Raw genomic sequence first — 15,974 nt, 5'->3', positions numbered from 1 at the left:
AGCTGGTACTCCTCCCTGGCACTTAAAAAAAAAAATGTTCTTTTATTAATTTCAGAGAGTTGGGGAGAGAAAGAGAGAGAGAGAAATATCAGTGATGAGAGAGCATCAGACATCAGCTGCCTCCTGCACCCCCCCTGCTGGGGATTGAGCATGTGCCCTGACCGGAAATCGAATCGGTGCATGGAATGATGCTCAACCACTAAGCCACACTGGCCGAGCGGGCCCCCCCCCCCCCCCCCCCCCCCCGCCCAGTGCTTTTTAAAGAAACAAAGACTTGCATCTCATTGGCCAAGCCCTGCTTTGCCCTCGGAGAGCTGTGGGGCCGTTTCCTCAGGGGCCGGTCAGCCACAGGCTCCCTGGACGCCCGGCCGCAGCGATGGCCTGCGTGTGCTGCCCGAGTGAGAGATGTCCGTTCTGTAGTGTCTCCTGCTGCTGTCCCCCAGCAGGGTCTTAGCCAGAGGGCGTGGGCTACCACTGAGTGCACAGTGAACACCCTTGAAAGCCCAGACTCGGTTTTGGAACACACAGGAACCTCTCTTCCCAGCTGTGCTTCCCTCCGGCCGTTCATCCTTACTGGTCTGAGCCCTGGGCTGCCCCAGAGCGTACCCCTCTCACCCCATCCCCTCCCCCCCAGGTGGCCCTCCTGATCCGGAGCCCGGGCTCCGTGCCTGTCCCCACCTGGGCCCTCTCGCCTTCTGCGCTGGGAGCGCCCTTGTGGGCCTGCCCGGGTGCCGGGCAGCACACAAGCCTGGTGGGCACCGTGGCATGGGGCGGGGCCAAGGCCCCTCCTTCTCCAGGGCTCAGCCCTGGATGGGCTTCTGCCCATGAGCCTGTGTCCTTGGGGTTCCGTAGTCGGGGGGCTGCCCAGGAGCCCCAGAAGCTGCTCAGCCTCTGGGGGGCGAGGAGGAGGCGGCTGGCACTGTCCCTTTGGGATCATTGCATGGGGACCACACGTGTGGCCACACAGTGAGACTGAAAGGCCTGGCTGCCGGCCTCCGGGGACTCGGGGACCACGCCCCATAACGCCGCAGGCTGGAAAGGACCGCGGAGGGAGGAAGCCTGTCCTCGCTCGCAGATGCTGCTCCCTGGCGAGGGGCCGGCGAGGGGCGTGGAAGCAGCCGGCCCCACGCCTGTGTGCCGCCCCCCGCAGGTGGAGATCAGCCCCCTGGAGAACGCCATCGAGACCATGCAGCTGACCAACGACAAGCTGGACGGCATGGTGCAGCAGCACCTGGAGGACCCCAGCCTGCCCATCAACCCGCTCTCCATGCTGCTCAACGGCATCGTGGACCCGGCCGTCATGGGCGGCTTCGCAAACTACGAAAAGGCAGGCGGCATGCGGCCCCCGCAGCCCAGCCCGACAGCCTACCCCACAGCCCTGCCCGACGGCCCTCCCTCAGCCCTGCCCGACGGCCCTCCCCACAGCCCTGCCCGACGGCCCTCCCTCAGCCCTGCCGACGGCCCTCCCTCAGCCCTGCCGACGGCCCTCCCCACAGCCCTGCCCGACGGCCCTCCCTCAGCCCTGCCCGACGGCCCTCCCTCAGCCCTGCCGACGGCCCTCCCCACAGCCCTGCCCGACGGCCCTCCCCGCAGCCCTGCCCGACGGCCCTCCCTCAGCCCTGCCGACGGCCCTCCCTCAGCCCTGCCGACGGCCCTCCCCACAGCCCTGCCCGACGGCCCTCCCTCAGCCCTGCCCGACGGCCCTCCCTCAGCCCTGCCGACGGCCCTCCCCACAGCCCTGCCCGACGGCCCTCCCTCAGCCCTGCCCGACGGCCCTCCCCACAGCCCTGCCCGACGGCCCTCCCTCAGCCCTGCCCGGACGGCCCTCCCCACAGCCCTGCCCGACGGCCCTCCCTCAGCCCTGCCGACGGCCCTCCCTCAGCCCTGCCGACGGCCCTCCCCACAGCCCTGCCCGACGGCCCTCCCCGCAGCCCTGCCCGACGGCCCTCCCTCAGCCCTGCCGAAGGCCCTCCCTATAGCCCTGCCCGGACGGCCCTCCCCGCAGCCCTGCCCGACGGCCCTCCCTCAGCCCTGCCCGACGGCCCTCCCCACAGCCCTGCCCGACGGCCCTCCCCACAGCCCTGCCTGGACGGCCCTCCCCACAGCCCTGCCCGACGGCCCTCCCCACAGCCCTGCCCACGGCCCTCCCCACAGCCCTGCCCGGACGGCCCGCCCGGGCTCCTAGCGGCAGAGCGATGAGCTAGGCCAGGCCAGGGGCTTGGCAGCCCCGCGGGCGGGAGACGGTCCAAGGCCTGGTCCCCTGGGTCGGCCCCTTGCGGTCACTGAGGCCACAAGATGGAGGCTGTTGGGCTGGGCCCGTGGAGAAAGCCCGCTGGCCCGGGAAGCATCAGGAGGGAGTGGGCGGGGTTGACGGACAGCCATGTGGTCTGGCCCCGGCGCTGGCACCACAGCTGCCCCGTCCTTGTAAGCCCAGTGGGCAGCGGGGCCCGCCTGCGGCTGCTCTGATACAAGAGCAGAGCTGACCCCTGGTCCAGACCAGCAAAAGCGGAGGCCGAGGGTCCCTGCCCAGCGGGCCCCCCAATGGTCCTGGACAAAGAGGTGCCGCTCTGTAGACCTGGGCAGGGCTCAGGGTGGGGTGACGGCCTGTAAGCCTCTGGGGAGCCCCCACCCAGCAGACTGAGTCTCGGTCCGCTGTGGCTTTGCTGGGCTCCCAGGCCTGGGGTGCCACCCAATGCCCTTCCTGGCTGCCCGTTCGCTCCATGGACTGACCAGGCTCTGTGCCCTGGGTTCTGGGGTTCGGAGAGTCCTAAGGAGTTGGGTGGGGGTCCAGCCAGGGGCGTGTGCTCCCTGGTGGCATGAGTGTGAGTCTGTGTGACCCACAGCTTGTCCCCGGGCCTGGCGCACGGTGGGGGTGCCGAGCGCGTGCTGGGTGCTGGGGGTGCTGAGTGGCTCCCACCCCTCCAGGCCTTCTTCACGGAGCGGTACCTGCAGGAGCACCCCGAGGCGCACGAGAAGATCGAGAAGCTCAAGGACCTGATCGCGTGGCAGGTGAGCGTGGGGGGAGCCCCGGGGGCGCGCGGTGGGGGGGAGGGCCCTCACGGCTGGGTGTCCCAGCTACAGCGCGGCTCACTGCTCTGCTTTTCTGCGGGCGTCTTCCCTCGGAGGGGCGTGTCCGGAAAAGAGGGGGGGGTGTTGTGACTGCCGCGGGGTCTGTGCTCCATGGACGCTGCCTGGTCAGCATCTGAGCATCTGGGAGCCTGGGGAGCCTTGGGAGCCAGCAGTACAGGGGCGGACGCCGGTTCTCCTGGGAGCTCTGCCCATTCTGGGCAGCTCACTTCTTCCAGCTGTTTTCTCTCGTGGGTGGCCAGCAGGGTGCTGGCTGGTGTGACCCACAGCCGCTGGGTCAGAGCTCAGAGGTGGGGGGTGGGGGTGTCGGGGAGCCCGGGCTCCTTCTGCCTGGCTGGGCGCAGCACCCCTGGCCGCCTTGCCAAGCGAGGCTCCCAGGCTGACGGGGGTCCCAGATACAGTCGGCAAATCCTGAGACACCTCTGGGCCCCCTCTGTCCTGGCCTTTCCGAGCCTCAGCTGCGTGGCTCCTCCATCGTCAGCCCACTAGCTCACGTGGCCTCCGAGGGCTTTGCCGCTGCAGCTGCGCCTTGTCGGCATCTCGCCTGCCGCCATGTTGCTCAGGTCCCAGTGGCTCCCCGTCCTCACCAGCACTTGCTACTTTCCGTTTCTGTATAGTGTGCGAGTTTGGAAATAACCATCCTCGTGGCTGTGACAGTGCCACAAATCGCGTGCCTGTGGCTTCGGTTTGGCTGGGAGACTCCGTGATGAGAAGGGCTGGGCCCGGCCAGCATGGCTCAGGGGCTGGGCATGGACCTATGAACCAGGAGGTCACAGTTGGATGCCCGGTCAGGCCACATGCCCTGGTTGCAGGCTCAATCCCCAGGCCAGAAGGGGTGCAGGAGGCAGCCGATCCATGATTCTCTCTCCTCACTGACATTTCTCACTCTCTCTTCCTCTCCCTTCTTCTGTGAAATCAATAAAAATAGATTTTTTTTTTTTTTTTAAAGTAAGACCTCCTTGGCCACATTGCCTGGAATGGAAGCCTCCTGTGGGTGGTTTCCTGTTACTACAAAGCAGGGAGAGCGTGGAAGGGTCTGGAAGCTTCCAGGGTAGACGTTGCCATAACCGGAGGGTGCACAGTTCGGACCTCCCGGAGACTGTGCGGCCGCTGCTTCACTAAAACCAGTTTGGTCTGCAAAAGTCCTATTGATTTTTTCCCCCTGCAAGCTTTTACAGCAAATTGGATTTTAAGAGTTTCGAGTCCTGCCGAGGAAAATAATTTGTTCCCCAGAGAGAACTGTGTCAGCACGGTGTCATCGCCCCTAATAACTTTATTAAAGGATGGCTTCTAACGCAGCTTGCGGGGGAGCCAAACGAAGGCAGCTGTTTTCCAGCAGCTTCATTACGGCAGGAGCCCCGGAAATACACACTCTCCTTCGCCGCGTTCCCAAAGCCCGTCTGTCCCTCTCCCCGGCGGAGCCAGGCAGTCAGGAAGCAGAGCGTGGGGCTCTCTGCGTGTTCCTTCTGCTTTTGTCAGTCTGTGGTGGCTTTTTTTCTGAGACTCTGCGTGGGTGGAGCGAGCTTCCCCCGGGAATCCCCGCACATCCTGCTCCCTAAAGCCGCTGGGGGAGGCTGGTGAGGGGTGCCCGCAGCTCCCCGCTCTGTGCCAGGGTCTGGCCGGGCCCCGAGGGCCCAGCTGGGTCCCTCCCAGAGCAGCTGTCTCCTCCAGCGCCCCTGCCCCGTGCCCAGCCGGGAGGCCGCACAGACTCGCATTACCCGCTGGGATGCGCCCGCGTTTCTCTTTGAAAGGAGAGGCCAGCCTCCCTCATCGTCCCCAGCTGGGACAGGAACGCCGCCGTGGCCCGGTGGCCCCCCCCACGCCCGGGGCAGCCCTCCCAGATGCCCCTGCTGCCCGCAGGCCGGCCCCGGACAAGGACCTCGTGCTCTGTGGAAGCAAAGCCAGGGGGCTCTCCCGCTCTGGGCTCTTTAGAAAGGCAGGTTCCTGGGCCCCGTCCCAGAGCAGATCGGGGCCCGCGTGGGGGTCAGCAGTGTGTCCCAGGTCTCCATGCTCAGCAGTAGGCCCCCCTGGAGTGACGGGCCGCGGAAGGCCGCCCAGGCCCTGCGCTGTGGCCTCTGCGTGTGTTCAGCGCCGGAGCGGCTGGAGAGAGTGTTCGCTCATGGCTGCACTTCAGCGCCAGGTGGACACATCCCGCTGCCAGAGAAGGTTCTAGAAGGCCCTGGCCAGGCACCTCTTTGGGGGTAAATTTTATGCCCCATTCATGTCACCTGCCAGGTTGCAGTTCCGGATCTTAACATGAGCCCAGCAAGTAGCCTCTTTGGGTCAAGAATCTGCCCAGCGCAGGCCTTTGTCAAACCCACAGCACACTGCTGAGAGTGCATCCTGGACATTCCAGAAAGATCTCTCTTCATCGAAATGTGCTCAGCGTGGGGCTGGCTGTGAAACTTTAACCTGCAAGCCGCACCCCCACACCTGCCTTCCCACCCAGCTGGACACGCCTCTACCAGCCCCCCAGGCTGTCCCAGGCTGCCCCTGCCGGCCGGAGGGGGACTCGGGGAGCAGACGGCTCTGGTCAGCATTTACCACTGTCCCCTGCACAGAGCCCGCCCCCCGGAGGCCGCAGTCCACAGGGGCCATTCCCACGGAATGGTAAACACTGCTGGCCGGGACCTCACTGCACATGTCCGCTGGGGTCAGGCCCAACTGTCAGCCAAACCAGCTGTGTGGGTGCAGGCAGAGGGCTGCACACGGGGGGCGCGGGGGACACGTTCCCGGCCCCCCTTCCTGCGTGCACAGAGGCCGCAGCTGCCCGCCGTGGGTGCCAGCCAGGCGCAGGCTGTGCCGTGATTCATCTTGACAAGGTTTCCAGAAGTTGTTCACGTGGAATCCAATTGTGCGCTCATCATCCGTCTCCCAGTCTGCTCCTGGAGGTTGGGGTGCGGCAGCGCGCGGAAATCTGTCTCTAATCAGTGCGTCGATTTAATTATAAGTTATGAAGAGGAAGCTCTGTGCTTGATTGCCGTGGAGAGTGTTGCGCTCCTGTACTCCTGTCAGAGCGGGAGGGCAGGGCGGCAGAGCCGGGGAGGGAGCCGGCCTTTCCTGCCCCGCCCTGACAGCACCGCAGGGTCCCAGTCCTGCTGGGGAGGAACCGTCTCTGGGTGACACTTGTAAAGGTCAGCTGTGTCTCCACTCCGAAGGGAGGTGTTGGTGGAGACTTGGTGACAGCCGGGCCGGCAGCAAAGGTATTATTTTTAGTTTTGAGGAAGAAAAGATGCGGATTCGTTTCCAAAGCATGTCTTTCAGGACCCACAGGCTTAGATGGATTCCAGAGACTTAGACGGATCCCACAGGCTTAGATGGACCCCACGGACTTAGACGGATCCCACAGGCTCAGATGGGTCCCACAGACTAGATGGATCCCACAGACTAGATGGACCCCACAGGCTTAGATGGATCCCAGAGACTAGATGGATCCCACAGACTAGATGGACCCCACAGGCTTAGATGTCTGCGTTTCGGAGCAGAGCTCTCATTGCCTAGAATATTCTTCGCTAAGAAAGACTTTTGGGCTGTGACATGACCTGTGGCCAACAGATCAGGTTGCATATAAACAGACTCACAAAGCAGCTCTTCGCCAAGGCTAGCGCCCAGCCGGCGGGCACTCAGGTGGAGGGGACGGCGAGCCAGGGCAGGGAGTCCTCCAGGAGTCCTCGGGGCTGAGCCCCACTGATTTACAAAGCAATCTCCCCCAGCAGAGCCCCCCTCACAGCATGCAGGGTGGCAGTGCCGCCCGCCCTGCGTGCCCGCCCCTCCCGGACCAGGCGCGGCCCGGCAGTGCGGAGGGTCGCCCCCTTGTCTTCCAGATCCCGTTCCTGGCCGAAGGGATCCGGATCCACGGGGAGAAGATCACGGAGGCCCTGCGGCCCTTCCACGAGCGGATGGAGGCCTGCTTCCGGCAGCTGCGGGAGAAGGTGGAGAAGCAGTACGGCGTGCGGGCCATGGTGAGCGGCCCCGCGCGGGGGCGTGCGGGGGGCAGGGGGGCACGGTGTCACGTGGTCGGCTCACGCGGCAGAGTGACTGAGATGTGTACGGGACGCCTGGTCCCCTTTGTCGCCCTTCGGCCAGCGAAACCAGCGCCTCCTTTCCGTCACGGGAAATGGTGTGGGAACCGCCCACGAATTGGCTGCATCTCCAGCTTCCCTCCGTGGGGGGGAGCGACAGGGAACTCCACAGCACACAGCATCAGGCACCTGTCACACATGTTCTACACCACATGTGTCAAACACAAGGCCCGCGGGCCAAATCCGTCCCGCCAGGCCTTGCAATGTGGCCCGCACCGCGCTGTCATCACTATGACAGTTTATGACTGTTCAGTAAACCATTCGGCCCGCGATTTAGGCTGGATTTTAGATTCTGGCCCCTTCTCTGATTGAGTTCGACACCCCTATTCTACACAGAATATTTGAGGGACACACTTTTCGGTAATGTCCAAGAGCATGTCCCAGAGAGGATGGGAGACTCCATCCTGGGGCAGGGGTGGCAGGCCCAGTGAGGTTCCCTGAATCCACCCGCCGGGCACCACACGGGAGGAACCCCCTTAATTAAGAGCAGGGCATGGTGTCTCATGCCCAGGAGTGCAGTGGTCATAGGTCCTTCATGGGCATGGTTTGTCAGCAGAGTTGTACCCAGTTCGTCTAAAGGTCTTTTTTTTTTTTAATATATTTTATTGATTTTTTAAAAAAAATTTTTATGGAGAGGAAGGGAGAGCGATAGAGAGTTAGAAACATCAAAGAGAGAGAAACATCGATCAGTTGCCTCCTGCCCACCCCACACTGGGGGTGTGCGCGCAGCCAAGGTACATGCCCTTGACCGGAATCGAACCTGGAACCTTTCAGTCCGCAGGCCGACACTCTTTCCACTGAGCCGCACCAGTCAGGGCCATCTAAAGGTCTTACTCATTCTTTCATCCCGTTCCAGATGTTACTCTGTAAATCAGGCTCTCTGGTCAGTACTTCCTGCCGTGACTGTGGAAGAGGCTGATGGATTGTGGTCTTGGTAAAACAATAATAATTAATAATAATAATAATAATAATAATAATAGAAATCTGCATTTAAAATTTTCTAAAACCAAATCATCATCAGTTACTCTCTGACTCCCAGTGGGACCGTGTACAGTACATAAAAGTGTTGACAGTTTGGGTCTAGGTTCCAGGCTGAGACGACGTGGTCCAGGACCCTGAGCCCGCCAGACCGGAAGTCTGCTGGCGCGAACCTCCGACGAGCCTCTCTCTGTTGCTCCCTCTCCCCCGCAGCCCTCCAGCCTGGACGACCGGCGAGGCAGCCGCCCGCGGTCCATGGTGCGGTCCTTCACCATGCCCTCCTCGTCCCGGCCCCTGTCGGTGGCCTCCGTCTCCTCCCTGTCCTCGGACAGCACGCCCTCCAGGCCAGGCTCCGACGGGTGAGAGGGGGCTCCGCCGCGGGAGGGAGTGGGAGGGGCCACCGGGGCCCTGGGCCGGTTGGATCACACCTGAGGATGTTTTAAAATCAAAACTGGCTATGAAACGGAGACCTTTATGACGTTTCGAACTGAGAGCCCAGTGAGACTTCCAGGGTCTTGTGAGTCTTCGAGAGAGAAGTCCCCCCTTTGGGTACCACTGTGGCTGTAAAGTTTCCGTCCAGTGTGACCTCCCAGGAGTGTTCTGTCCTCTCAGCACGTCCAGGAGGCAGCGTGGTGCGCCCTCGCCAGGCGTGCGTGGACCCCCCACCTCTGCGCACCCCCAGCGTCACTCCTGCCCGTCAGGCTTCCGTGAGAACCACCTCACCTGGGAGACCTCTCGGGGGCCAGATTGGCTCTTGAGCTGCGGGGCACAGAGCCGCCAGGAAGGGAACAGGACCTAATAGGCGCCCTGGCCAAGCCCGCCCCCTTCTCTCTCGCTCTCACCCCTTCTCTCTCACTCTCGCTCTCTCATGTGTTGATACTTTTAGTGCTTTTGAGTAGCAAACATGTAGCATTTGTCATTACACGAGAAGGAACAATGTTGCCATTTGAACATCCAGAAGCGCTTCCAGAGGTTTTACTGTGGAGTTTGCACAGCTGCGCGCTTACCAACCCCGTCCGGCCGCCCCTCAATCCCCCGCCGCCCCAGGCCCCGGCCCGGCCCCGCACAGACAGCGAGCTCCCGCGGCCCCGGGCACACCCCGAGCGCCCTTTCTTGCCGGGGACGGGTGTGCCCGATGGGGAACTAAATGAGAACTATACCCACTTCTTTTTCCCCTTAACAGCAGTTCTTATCCGTGTCTGCTATTTAGAAGGCCAAGTCCGCGTGGAAAGCCTCAGTGAGGAGGCATTTCAATCACGCGTGCTTGTCCCTGGCGGCAGGATTGCCAGGGAAATCTGATCAGGCTGCTCCCCAGAAAATCCAGCTGGTCAGGGAAAGGTTTCCTGTTTCCAGGAGCATTGGGTTTGGGTCAGGCGTGTGGTGTGCTGCACGTGTGAATACACCGTGCGGGCAGTCCCGGCCTCCCTGGGGAGCCGGGGTTTGCCCTTGAACTTGAGGCATCGTGAATAGAGTCCAGGTTTTCGTTTCTTCTCAGAGTTTCCTCCCTTGGCCAGGAGGCTGATGGGGTGGAAATGGGACTTTAGTCTCAAATGGCACAGGCGACCTGGAAGAAGGTCGCCTGGGGTCATCAGAACCAGGCTGGCACTGGGGACATGGGTGGTTGGCCGGCCTGCCTGCTGGTCAAACTCCTGGTCCAGGGGACAATTTGCATATTAGCCTTTTATTCTATAGGGCAGACACTGAGTGGCCAGATGATTATGTGTCCAGAGATCATCATCATCTGGCCACTCAGTGTGTATGTGTATATATGATATATTGATATAAACAAACAAAAGGTGAGGGCTCGCCTTTGGAATAGACTCAAGCCCCCCCCACACACACACACACACACACACAGACCCACAGGAACCCCCATCCCCCCTCACCCTGCAGCTGCGAGTCTTCCTCCGGCTGTTGTCACTGAGGTGCCAACGCAGTCCATCTGCTGCGATGGGTTAACACAGGTCTCGCCGCCCCGCGCCTCCCGGTGGCCCCTCCTCCTGGAAGCCGCGGTCCCCAGGCCGCCCTGGGTTCCCGGGAGGGAGGCCCCGCACCCCTGCGGGCGGGACCTGAACGTTCTCTCCCCCAGGTTCGCCCTGGAGCCCCTGCTGCCCAAGAAGATGCACTCGCGGTCGCAGGACAAGCTGGACAAGGACGACCCCGATCGGGACAAGAAGGACAAGAAGAAGGAGAAGCGCAACAGCAAGCACCAGGAGGCGTTCGACAAGGAGCTGCGGCCCGTGGACGCGGCCCCGCAGGGGTCGGAGGCCGTGATCCTGTCGGAGACGGTAATCCCCGGGGACCCCCTGCACACCTACCCGCGGGCTGTCCCCTCGGGGGGTGAGTTGGCGATAAAATTGTCTCGTCAGTATGGGGTCTCCCTCCTACCACCGCTCGCCTAACCGATGCTGCAGGGCGGGCACGGGTCTAGGGGAGCTTCCCCTGGTCCCACTCACACTGCCCTGCATCCCCAGGGCCCGAGCAGGTCCCCGTGTTCTCGGGCATCCTGGTGTCTCCGAAAACAGCACCCCGTGCGTCTGTCCCCGGCCCCTCCCGGCCAGAGACCACGCAGCCCGGGTGACTGAGGGTGGCCCGCTCTGCTCAACGCGTCCCCCAACCTCCCCTCAGCCCCCCGCCATCCACCCGCCTCTGCTCCGCGCTCCCATTGGGAGGATGTCAGACACTAACATGACACGGGCTGGTGCGCTGACGTGAACGCCAGGTCCCGGGGAATCCGTTCGCTCCGTGGAATTTGGAGGTGGCACCGCAGCCCAGGACAGACCCTCACCCCCTCTCTCTCTGCCCCCCCCCCACTCCCCCAGATAAGCCCCCTGCGGCCCCAGCGGCCGAAGAGCCAGGTGATCAACGCCATCGGGAGCGAGAGGCGCTTCTCTGTGTCCCCGTCCTCGCCCACCGCCCAGCAGACGCCCCCGCCGGTCATGCCGCGGACCAAGCTCAGCTTCAGCCTGCAGCCCAGTGAGTGGCGCGTCCGCCTTTGACCTCCGCACCCTGTGCCTGCCCCTCGGTCCCAGTCCCTAAAGTGAGCCCCGCCTCCCCCGGCAGCGGGCAGTCTCCAGGAGCACCCGGCTCCCTGGCAGTGTCCCGGGACACGGGCACAGGGGGCAGAGCGCCCCCCGGGCTTCCGGGTGACAATGCAGGTTCCGGCTCTCCGGACCTCCAGGCGCTGGGCGAGGGCATGGTGCTCTGGATGGGGACTCTGCGTTCGGGGGGTAAGGAAGTGTGGGGGCAGGGGCTACAGCGTCTGGACAGGTTCAAGCCTCGGGCTGACGAGAGGGCACAGTCCCCTCCTGGCCAGGTGCAAGGCCCAGCGCAGAGGGCAGAGCCCCCAGCACCATGACAGCCAACAGCTGTGGTTGTGAGCGTGAACCTGTGTCCGAACACGTGGCCCCCGTGCCTGAGTGAGAGAGGCTGCGGCAAACAAGGCTTGCCAGGTGCTTGTAGTTGAGTAGGATCGAATCCCAGGAGAATGCTGTTAACATGCTGACCGCGCCCTCACTGAGCCTCGAGGCATCGGCTGTAAAATAAAGACGCGCTGGTGGTCTGTGGCGCTGACGCTAGCGCTCCATCAGAGGACAGTGTCCCACCGAGACCCAGCTTTCCTCTCTTGTCTGTCCTTTCCAATCCTTCCCGCCCCCTCAGGGCCCCGAACCTGGCTGAGCGGAGGGGGCACATTGGGCGCCCGGGGCTGTGTGTGCCGTGGCCGTGCCGGCTCCCACGGGAAGTGTGGGAGTAGATAGTGCCGATGGCCGCACATTGCACTGTGAGCGACAAAGGCCAGTGCCGTGTGCACTCAGTGGCTGACGTGGCCAGGGCCACGGTGTGTACATTCTGCCACAAGGGGCCGGCCACCAGCCTGGGCAGCACCGTTCCGAGGCCTCCTCCTCGCTCCGGCCGCCCCCGGCCAGGCCTCCGGGCCCTCCCTCCACGCGGCCCTTCCCGGGAAGACCCTCCCGCCAGAGGGCCCTCGGGGGCCGCTGCGGGCAGCCCCACCGCAGGGGCACACGTGCTCCTTTCGCCCGGAGGAGAGCCGGCGTGTCTGAGCGTCCCCGCAGGGCTGCGTGCGACGCCCCGGTGACGGCTTCTCCGCGTGCAAACGGCCACTTTCCCGTTTTCTTCTGAAACCGCCGGCACTCCCCTCGGCTTACCGGAGGCAGCCCGGCCGCTCATGCTAACAACTTCATTTCACGCCGCCCGGCCGCCCGGTGAGGCTGAGCGGCGGGCTGCACGTCAGACCTCGCCTGCCACGCTCTGGAGACGGCAGTGGTGGCGGCGGAGGCCAGTGCCCGGGCTGCTGGGCTTTGCAAAGGGCAGGCGGGGACCGGTCTGCTGACCCCCCGCCCCCACCCAGCTGTTTAAATACCCGGGAGCTGAAGGCACCTGGGGAAGGGCCGACGGGTCCTGGTGACGTGGCTGTTTGTACTTTTATTTTTTATTTATTTGTTTTCATATATATATATATATTATTGATTTTATTTACAGAGAGAAAGAGAGAGGGATAGAGAGTTAGAAACATCGATGAGAGAGAATCATCGGTCAGCTGCCTCTTGCACATCCCCTACTGGGGATGTGCCCGCAACCAAGGTACATGCCCTTGACCCGAATCGAACCTGGGACCCTTCAGTCCGCAGGCCGACGCTCTATCCACTGAGCCACACCGGTTTCGGCGACGTGGCTGTTTTCACAGTGGGCTCCAGCCCTGGGCGAGGGGCCTCGTGGCACCTCTTGCTCTCTCCCTAGGACATGCCCTGGGAGGGGCCCACCCTCTGCCCTGTCCCCCTCCCGCCTCCTCCCTGAGGGAGCAGGCACTCCTCAGGATAAAGGTTCTGCCTCCTCAGCTGCAGCGATGGGGGCCGCCTGAGGGCGAGCCGCCCCGTGGCTCTGGGTTTGATGTGAAATCCACCCCGATCTCCAGGTCTGGAGCTGAACGGCATGACCGGGATGGACGCGGCCGAGGTCCCGCCCCCTCTGCCCCTGAAGGGCAGCACGGCGGACTACGGGAACCTGATGGACAGCCCGGACGCCATGGGCTCGCCCCCGCCCCCGCCGCCCCCTCCTCACCACAGGGTAAGTGGGAGCCCGGCCCGGCGTCATCGGCGTCTTTGCTGACACCCCTTCCCGATGCCTAGTGCTGCCTGGGGTCTGGCCTGGTCTGATTTGGGGAAGGGCTTTGTCTGAGCCTGAGATGGAGCAAGAGGAGGGCTCCGCCATGACACCCTGGCGGCCTGGGCGGCCCGGGTCCCGCTTCCCTCCTTTTGATGTGCTCTGAACCAGGAAACGGCCCGGGTCTGCGGTCGGTCCAGTCCCGGCCCTCGGTCAGGGCTCCCAGGTGGGAAGCCACCGTGCAAGGAGCAGGGAGGGCAGACGCCAAGGGCTGTGCAAAGAGGCTCGTCAGAAAGGCCAGCAGCCCGGGCCTGAGCGCAGCCCCCTGCCCACCCCTGGCCACGCTGGGGAGGAGCCCCATGGCGCCCTTCCTTGGCCTCGTGGCGTCGGCTGTGAAATGAAGACACGGATGGCAGTCTGTGGCACTGTCGCTGGTGCTCCAGCAGAGAGGGCAGTGCAGGCCCCTCCCTCCCTGCCCACCACCAGCCACGCGGAGAGGGAGCCCCACCGGGGTGCAGGCCCTCTCCCCCTCCCTGCCCTGCGCCAGGTCTCCTTTCCCGTCCGCGGGGTAACACGCGCCCCTCGCCTCCTGTCTTCCAGCACCTGCCGCCCCCGCTGCCCAGCAAGACCCCGCCCCCGCCGCCCCCCAAGACCACACGCAAGCAGACGTCCGTGGACTCGGGGATCGTGCAGTGAGCGGCCGCCCGCCGTCCCCTCTGCCCGGCGTTTACCTCATCGGACCCTGGCGTCTGCCTTCGGGGCAGCTGCTCCTCCCTAAGAGGCGGTGGCTGTCCGCCCTGGGACGCGCAGCCCCCGGGGTGTGGGGGGCAGGTGGACGGGGGCCTGGGGCGTCCCGGGCCTGTGCCCGCACCCGGGCTGCCAGGGGGCCTCCTGGAGAGCCGCAGTCTTGCCTCAGAGCCTTCCTTTTGGTGCCAAACCACACCTGAGCCCGGAGCAGGGGGAGCTGACCTGATGGGCCTGGGAACCGATGGCGCTGGGCGTCCGGAGGGTGCCCTCTCCTCGGCCGGACCCCAGCTTCCCGCAGGATGGGGTCCAGCCCTCCGCCCTCCTCCCTGCACTCCGGGGGGCACCTCTGCTGGCTGGACTCCTCTTCTTCCACCTGCATCCACCCTCCCTGGAGCTCCCGGAGCTCCCGGTCTCCTTGGGGAGCTTAAAACAGGCTCTTTCTCAGCTACTGAACAGCTACTAACTTACGGAGGGGAGACACCCTTCCACGTCCTGGATCAAGTGGAAAAGAGCTCTGCGCACAGGAAGACCCGTCGTCTTTCTCCTTTTAGGTAAAGCACGGTGAGCCCGGGGGTGGCTCGGCAGGTGACACCCACCCTCCGTGCAGAGCGAGGGTATCGGACGGCTCCCGGGCCCGCCTCCGTGGCCTCCGTTCATGGCCACGGCGGCCGCGGGCGCTCTCCAGCAGGCTCTTCCTTGCTCGTTGCTGGAGATGTACAAAAAGTAAATAAAAAGTCCAAGTGAAGTTCCGTCGTGTTTTTTCGAAGCTCCGATGTCCTGAAACTGTCCTGCATGGTGATTTGGGGGAAAAACAAACCAACTAACTTTGTGTAACCTAATGTTTTTATCCTGTCATCTATATTTTTGTATGCACTGTAATCGCAATGCCCTTCCGGTAGGCTCCAAAGCTAATCACTGACGAGGAAAAATAAAACGTTATTTTAAAAGACTCCCATGTCCTCTGGTTGTGTTTCCATCCCTGACGCCAAACCCCAGTGCTGCTCTCGGCTTCTCACTTCCTGGGAGAGCTGTGAGACCCCGGGGGGGGGGGGGGGCACTGCACCCCTTCCTCAGAGCCGCCCACCGGAGGGGCTTCTGTTCTGGTTTTGCTTTGGATGCCAGGACACTCCAAGTCCAGCTTAGCCCCCCCCCCCCCCCATTCAGAGTTGGGGTTTGTCTGGCTGCCTTCCAAAATGCCTGGTGACCCATTACAGATCCGTCTTTATTTTAACCCTGCCGCTTCACACGTGCCTGCCTCAGGTCTTTGTTAAGAGGAGATCGCGTATAGAAGCTAGATTTTTACCCACAAAATAAGGTGAACAGCCGTCCTGCTTTTGGTGGGACAGTCCCGATTTTTAACAATTTGTCCCGCGTCCTGCAGCGTTTTAAGAAAGTCCCGATGGGATGGGACGCGGGACAGATTTTTAAAAATCAGGACGTCTGGTCACTTTATAGTAGAAGTGTCTTTTTCTTCTTTAAAACCACTCGGGCGCTCGGGAACTGCTTCCTGTGTCTGAAGGAGTTGTTTGAATCAGCGCGGGGCCGTGCTGTCAGCAGAGGGCTGCTCCTCGGCATTCTCTCTGGCTCTGGACCAGGCCTTGCTCTGGTCTCCACAGCAGCCGTTGGTGGGGGTGGTCTCAGCCTCTGCTTCCTCCTTTTATCTCCAATTACATCTCAGGAATTGACTAACCTTTTAAAGTCTGTCCGGGGACTTGCACCTTATTTTTCCAGTCTGCCTTCTGGGTTTTGTACACACACATCTGCTTAGCCAGGGATGGCTGGGCTACACTTAGCGGGAACCTGTTGGGCCAGTCGGTCTTTGCTCCCGAATCAGCTGAACCCCGCGCCCAGGAGTGTCTGTCACCGGCACACAGCAGCAGGGGCAGCCGAGGGGCCTGTGACCACCCCGATGCCAGGCTCAGACAGAGCGGGCATGCAGGGCCCGGTGCACGTGTAACC

The 15,974-nt window shown here is 63.1% G+C and overlaps 1 protein-coding gene across 2 annotated transcripts in view; it reads left to right on the top strand.

Annotated features, from left to right (window-relative positions):
• Nucleotides 1-14,965, top strand: part of DOCK1 (dedicator of cytokinesis 1) — a 204,427-nt gene extending 189,462 nt beyond the window's left edge. For both annotated transcript variants that reach the window (XM_036439319.2, XM_036439318.2), the window contains exons 45-52: nucleotides 1,151-1,327; nucleotides 2,926-3,009; nucleotides 6,912-7,049; nucleotides 8,361-8,506; nucleotides 10,237-10,435; nucleotides 10,970-11,123; nucleotides 13,081-13,232; nucleotides 13,869-14,965. In XM_036439319.2, the coding sequence (XP_036295212.1) occupies nucleotides 1,151-1,327; nucleotides 2,926-3,009; nucleotides 6,912-7,049; nucleotides 8,361-8,506; nucleotides 10,237-10,435; nucleotides 10,970-11,123; nucleotides 13,081-13,232; nucleotides 13,869-13,964 (1,146 nt within the window). In that variant the 3' untranslated portion in view covers nucleotides 13,965-14,965. The remainder of the gene's footprint in view (nucleotides 1-1,150; nucleotides 1,328-2,925; nucleotides 3,010-6,911; nucleotides 7,050-8,360; nucleotides 8,507-10,236; nucleotides 10,436-10,969; nucleotides 11,124-13,080; nucleotides 13,233-13,868) is intronic.
• The last annotated feature ends 1,009 nt before the right edge of the window (nucleotides 14,966-15,974 follow it).

Source organism: Pipistrellus kuhlii, unplaced genomic scaffold (genome assembly GCF_014108245.1).
Source record: "Pipistrellus kuhlii isolate mPipKuh1 unplaced genomic scaffold, mPipKuh1.p scaffold_m20_p_15, whole genome shotgun sequence".
NCBI lineage: Eukaryota > Metazoa > Chordata > Mammalia > Chiroptera > Vespertilionidae > Pipistrellus > Pipistrellus kuhlii.
This window is presented reverse-complemented; position numbering and strand designations above follow the sequence as displayed.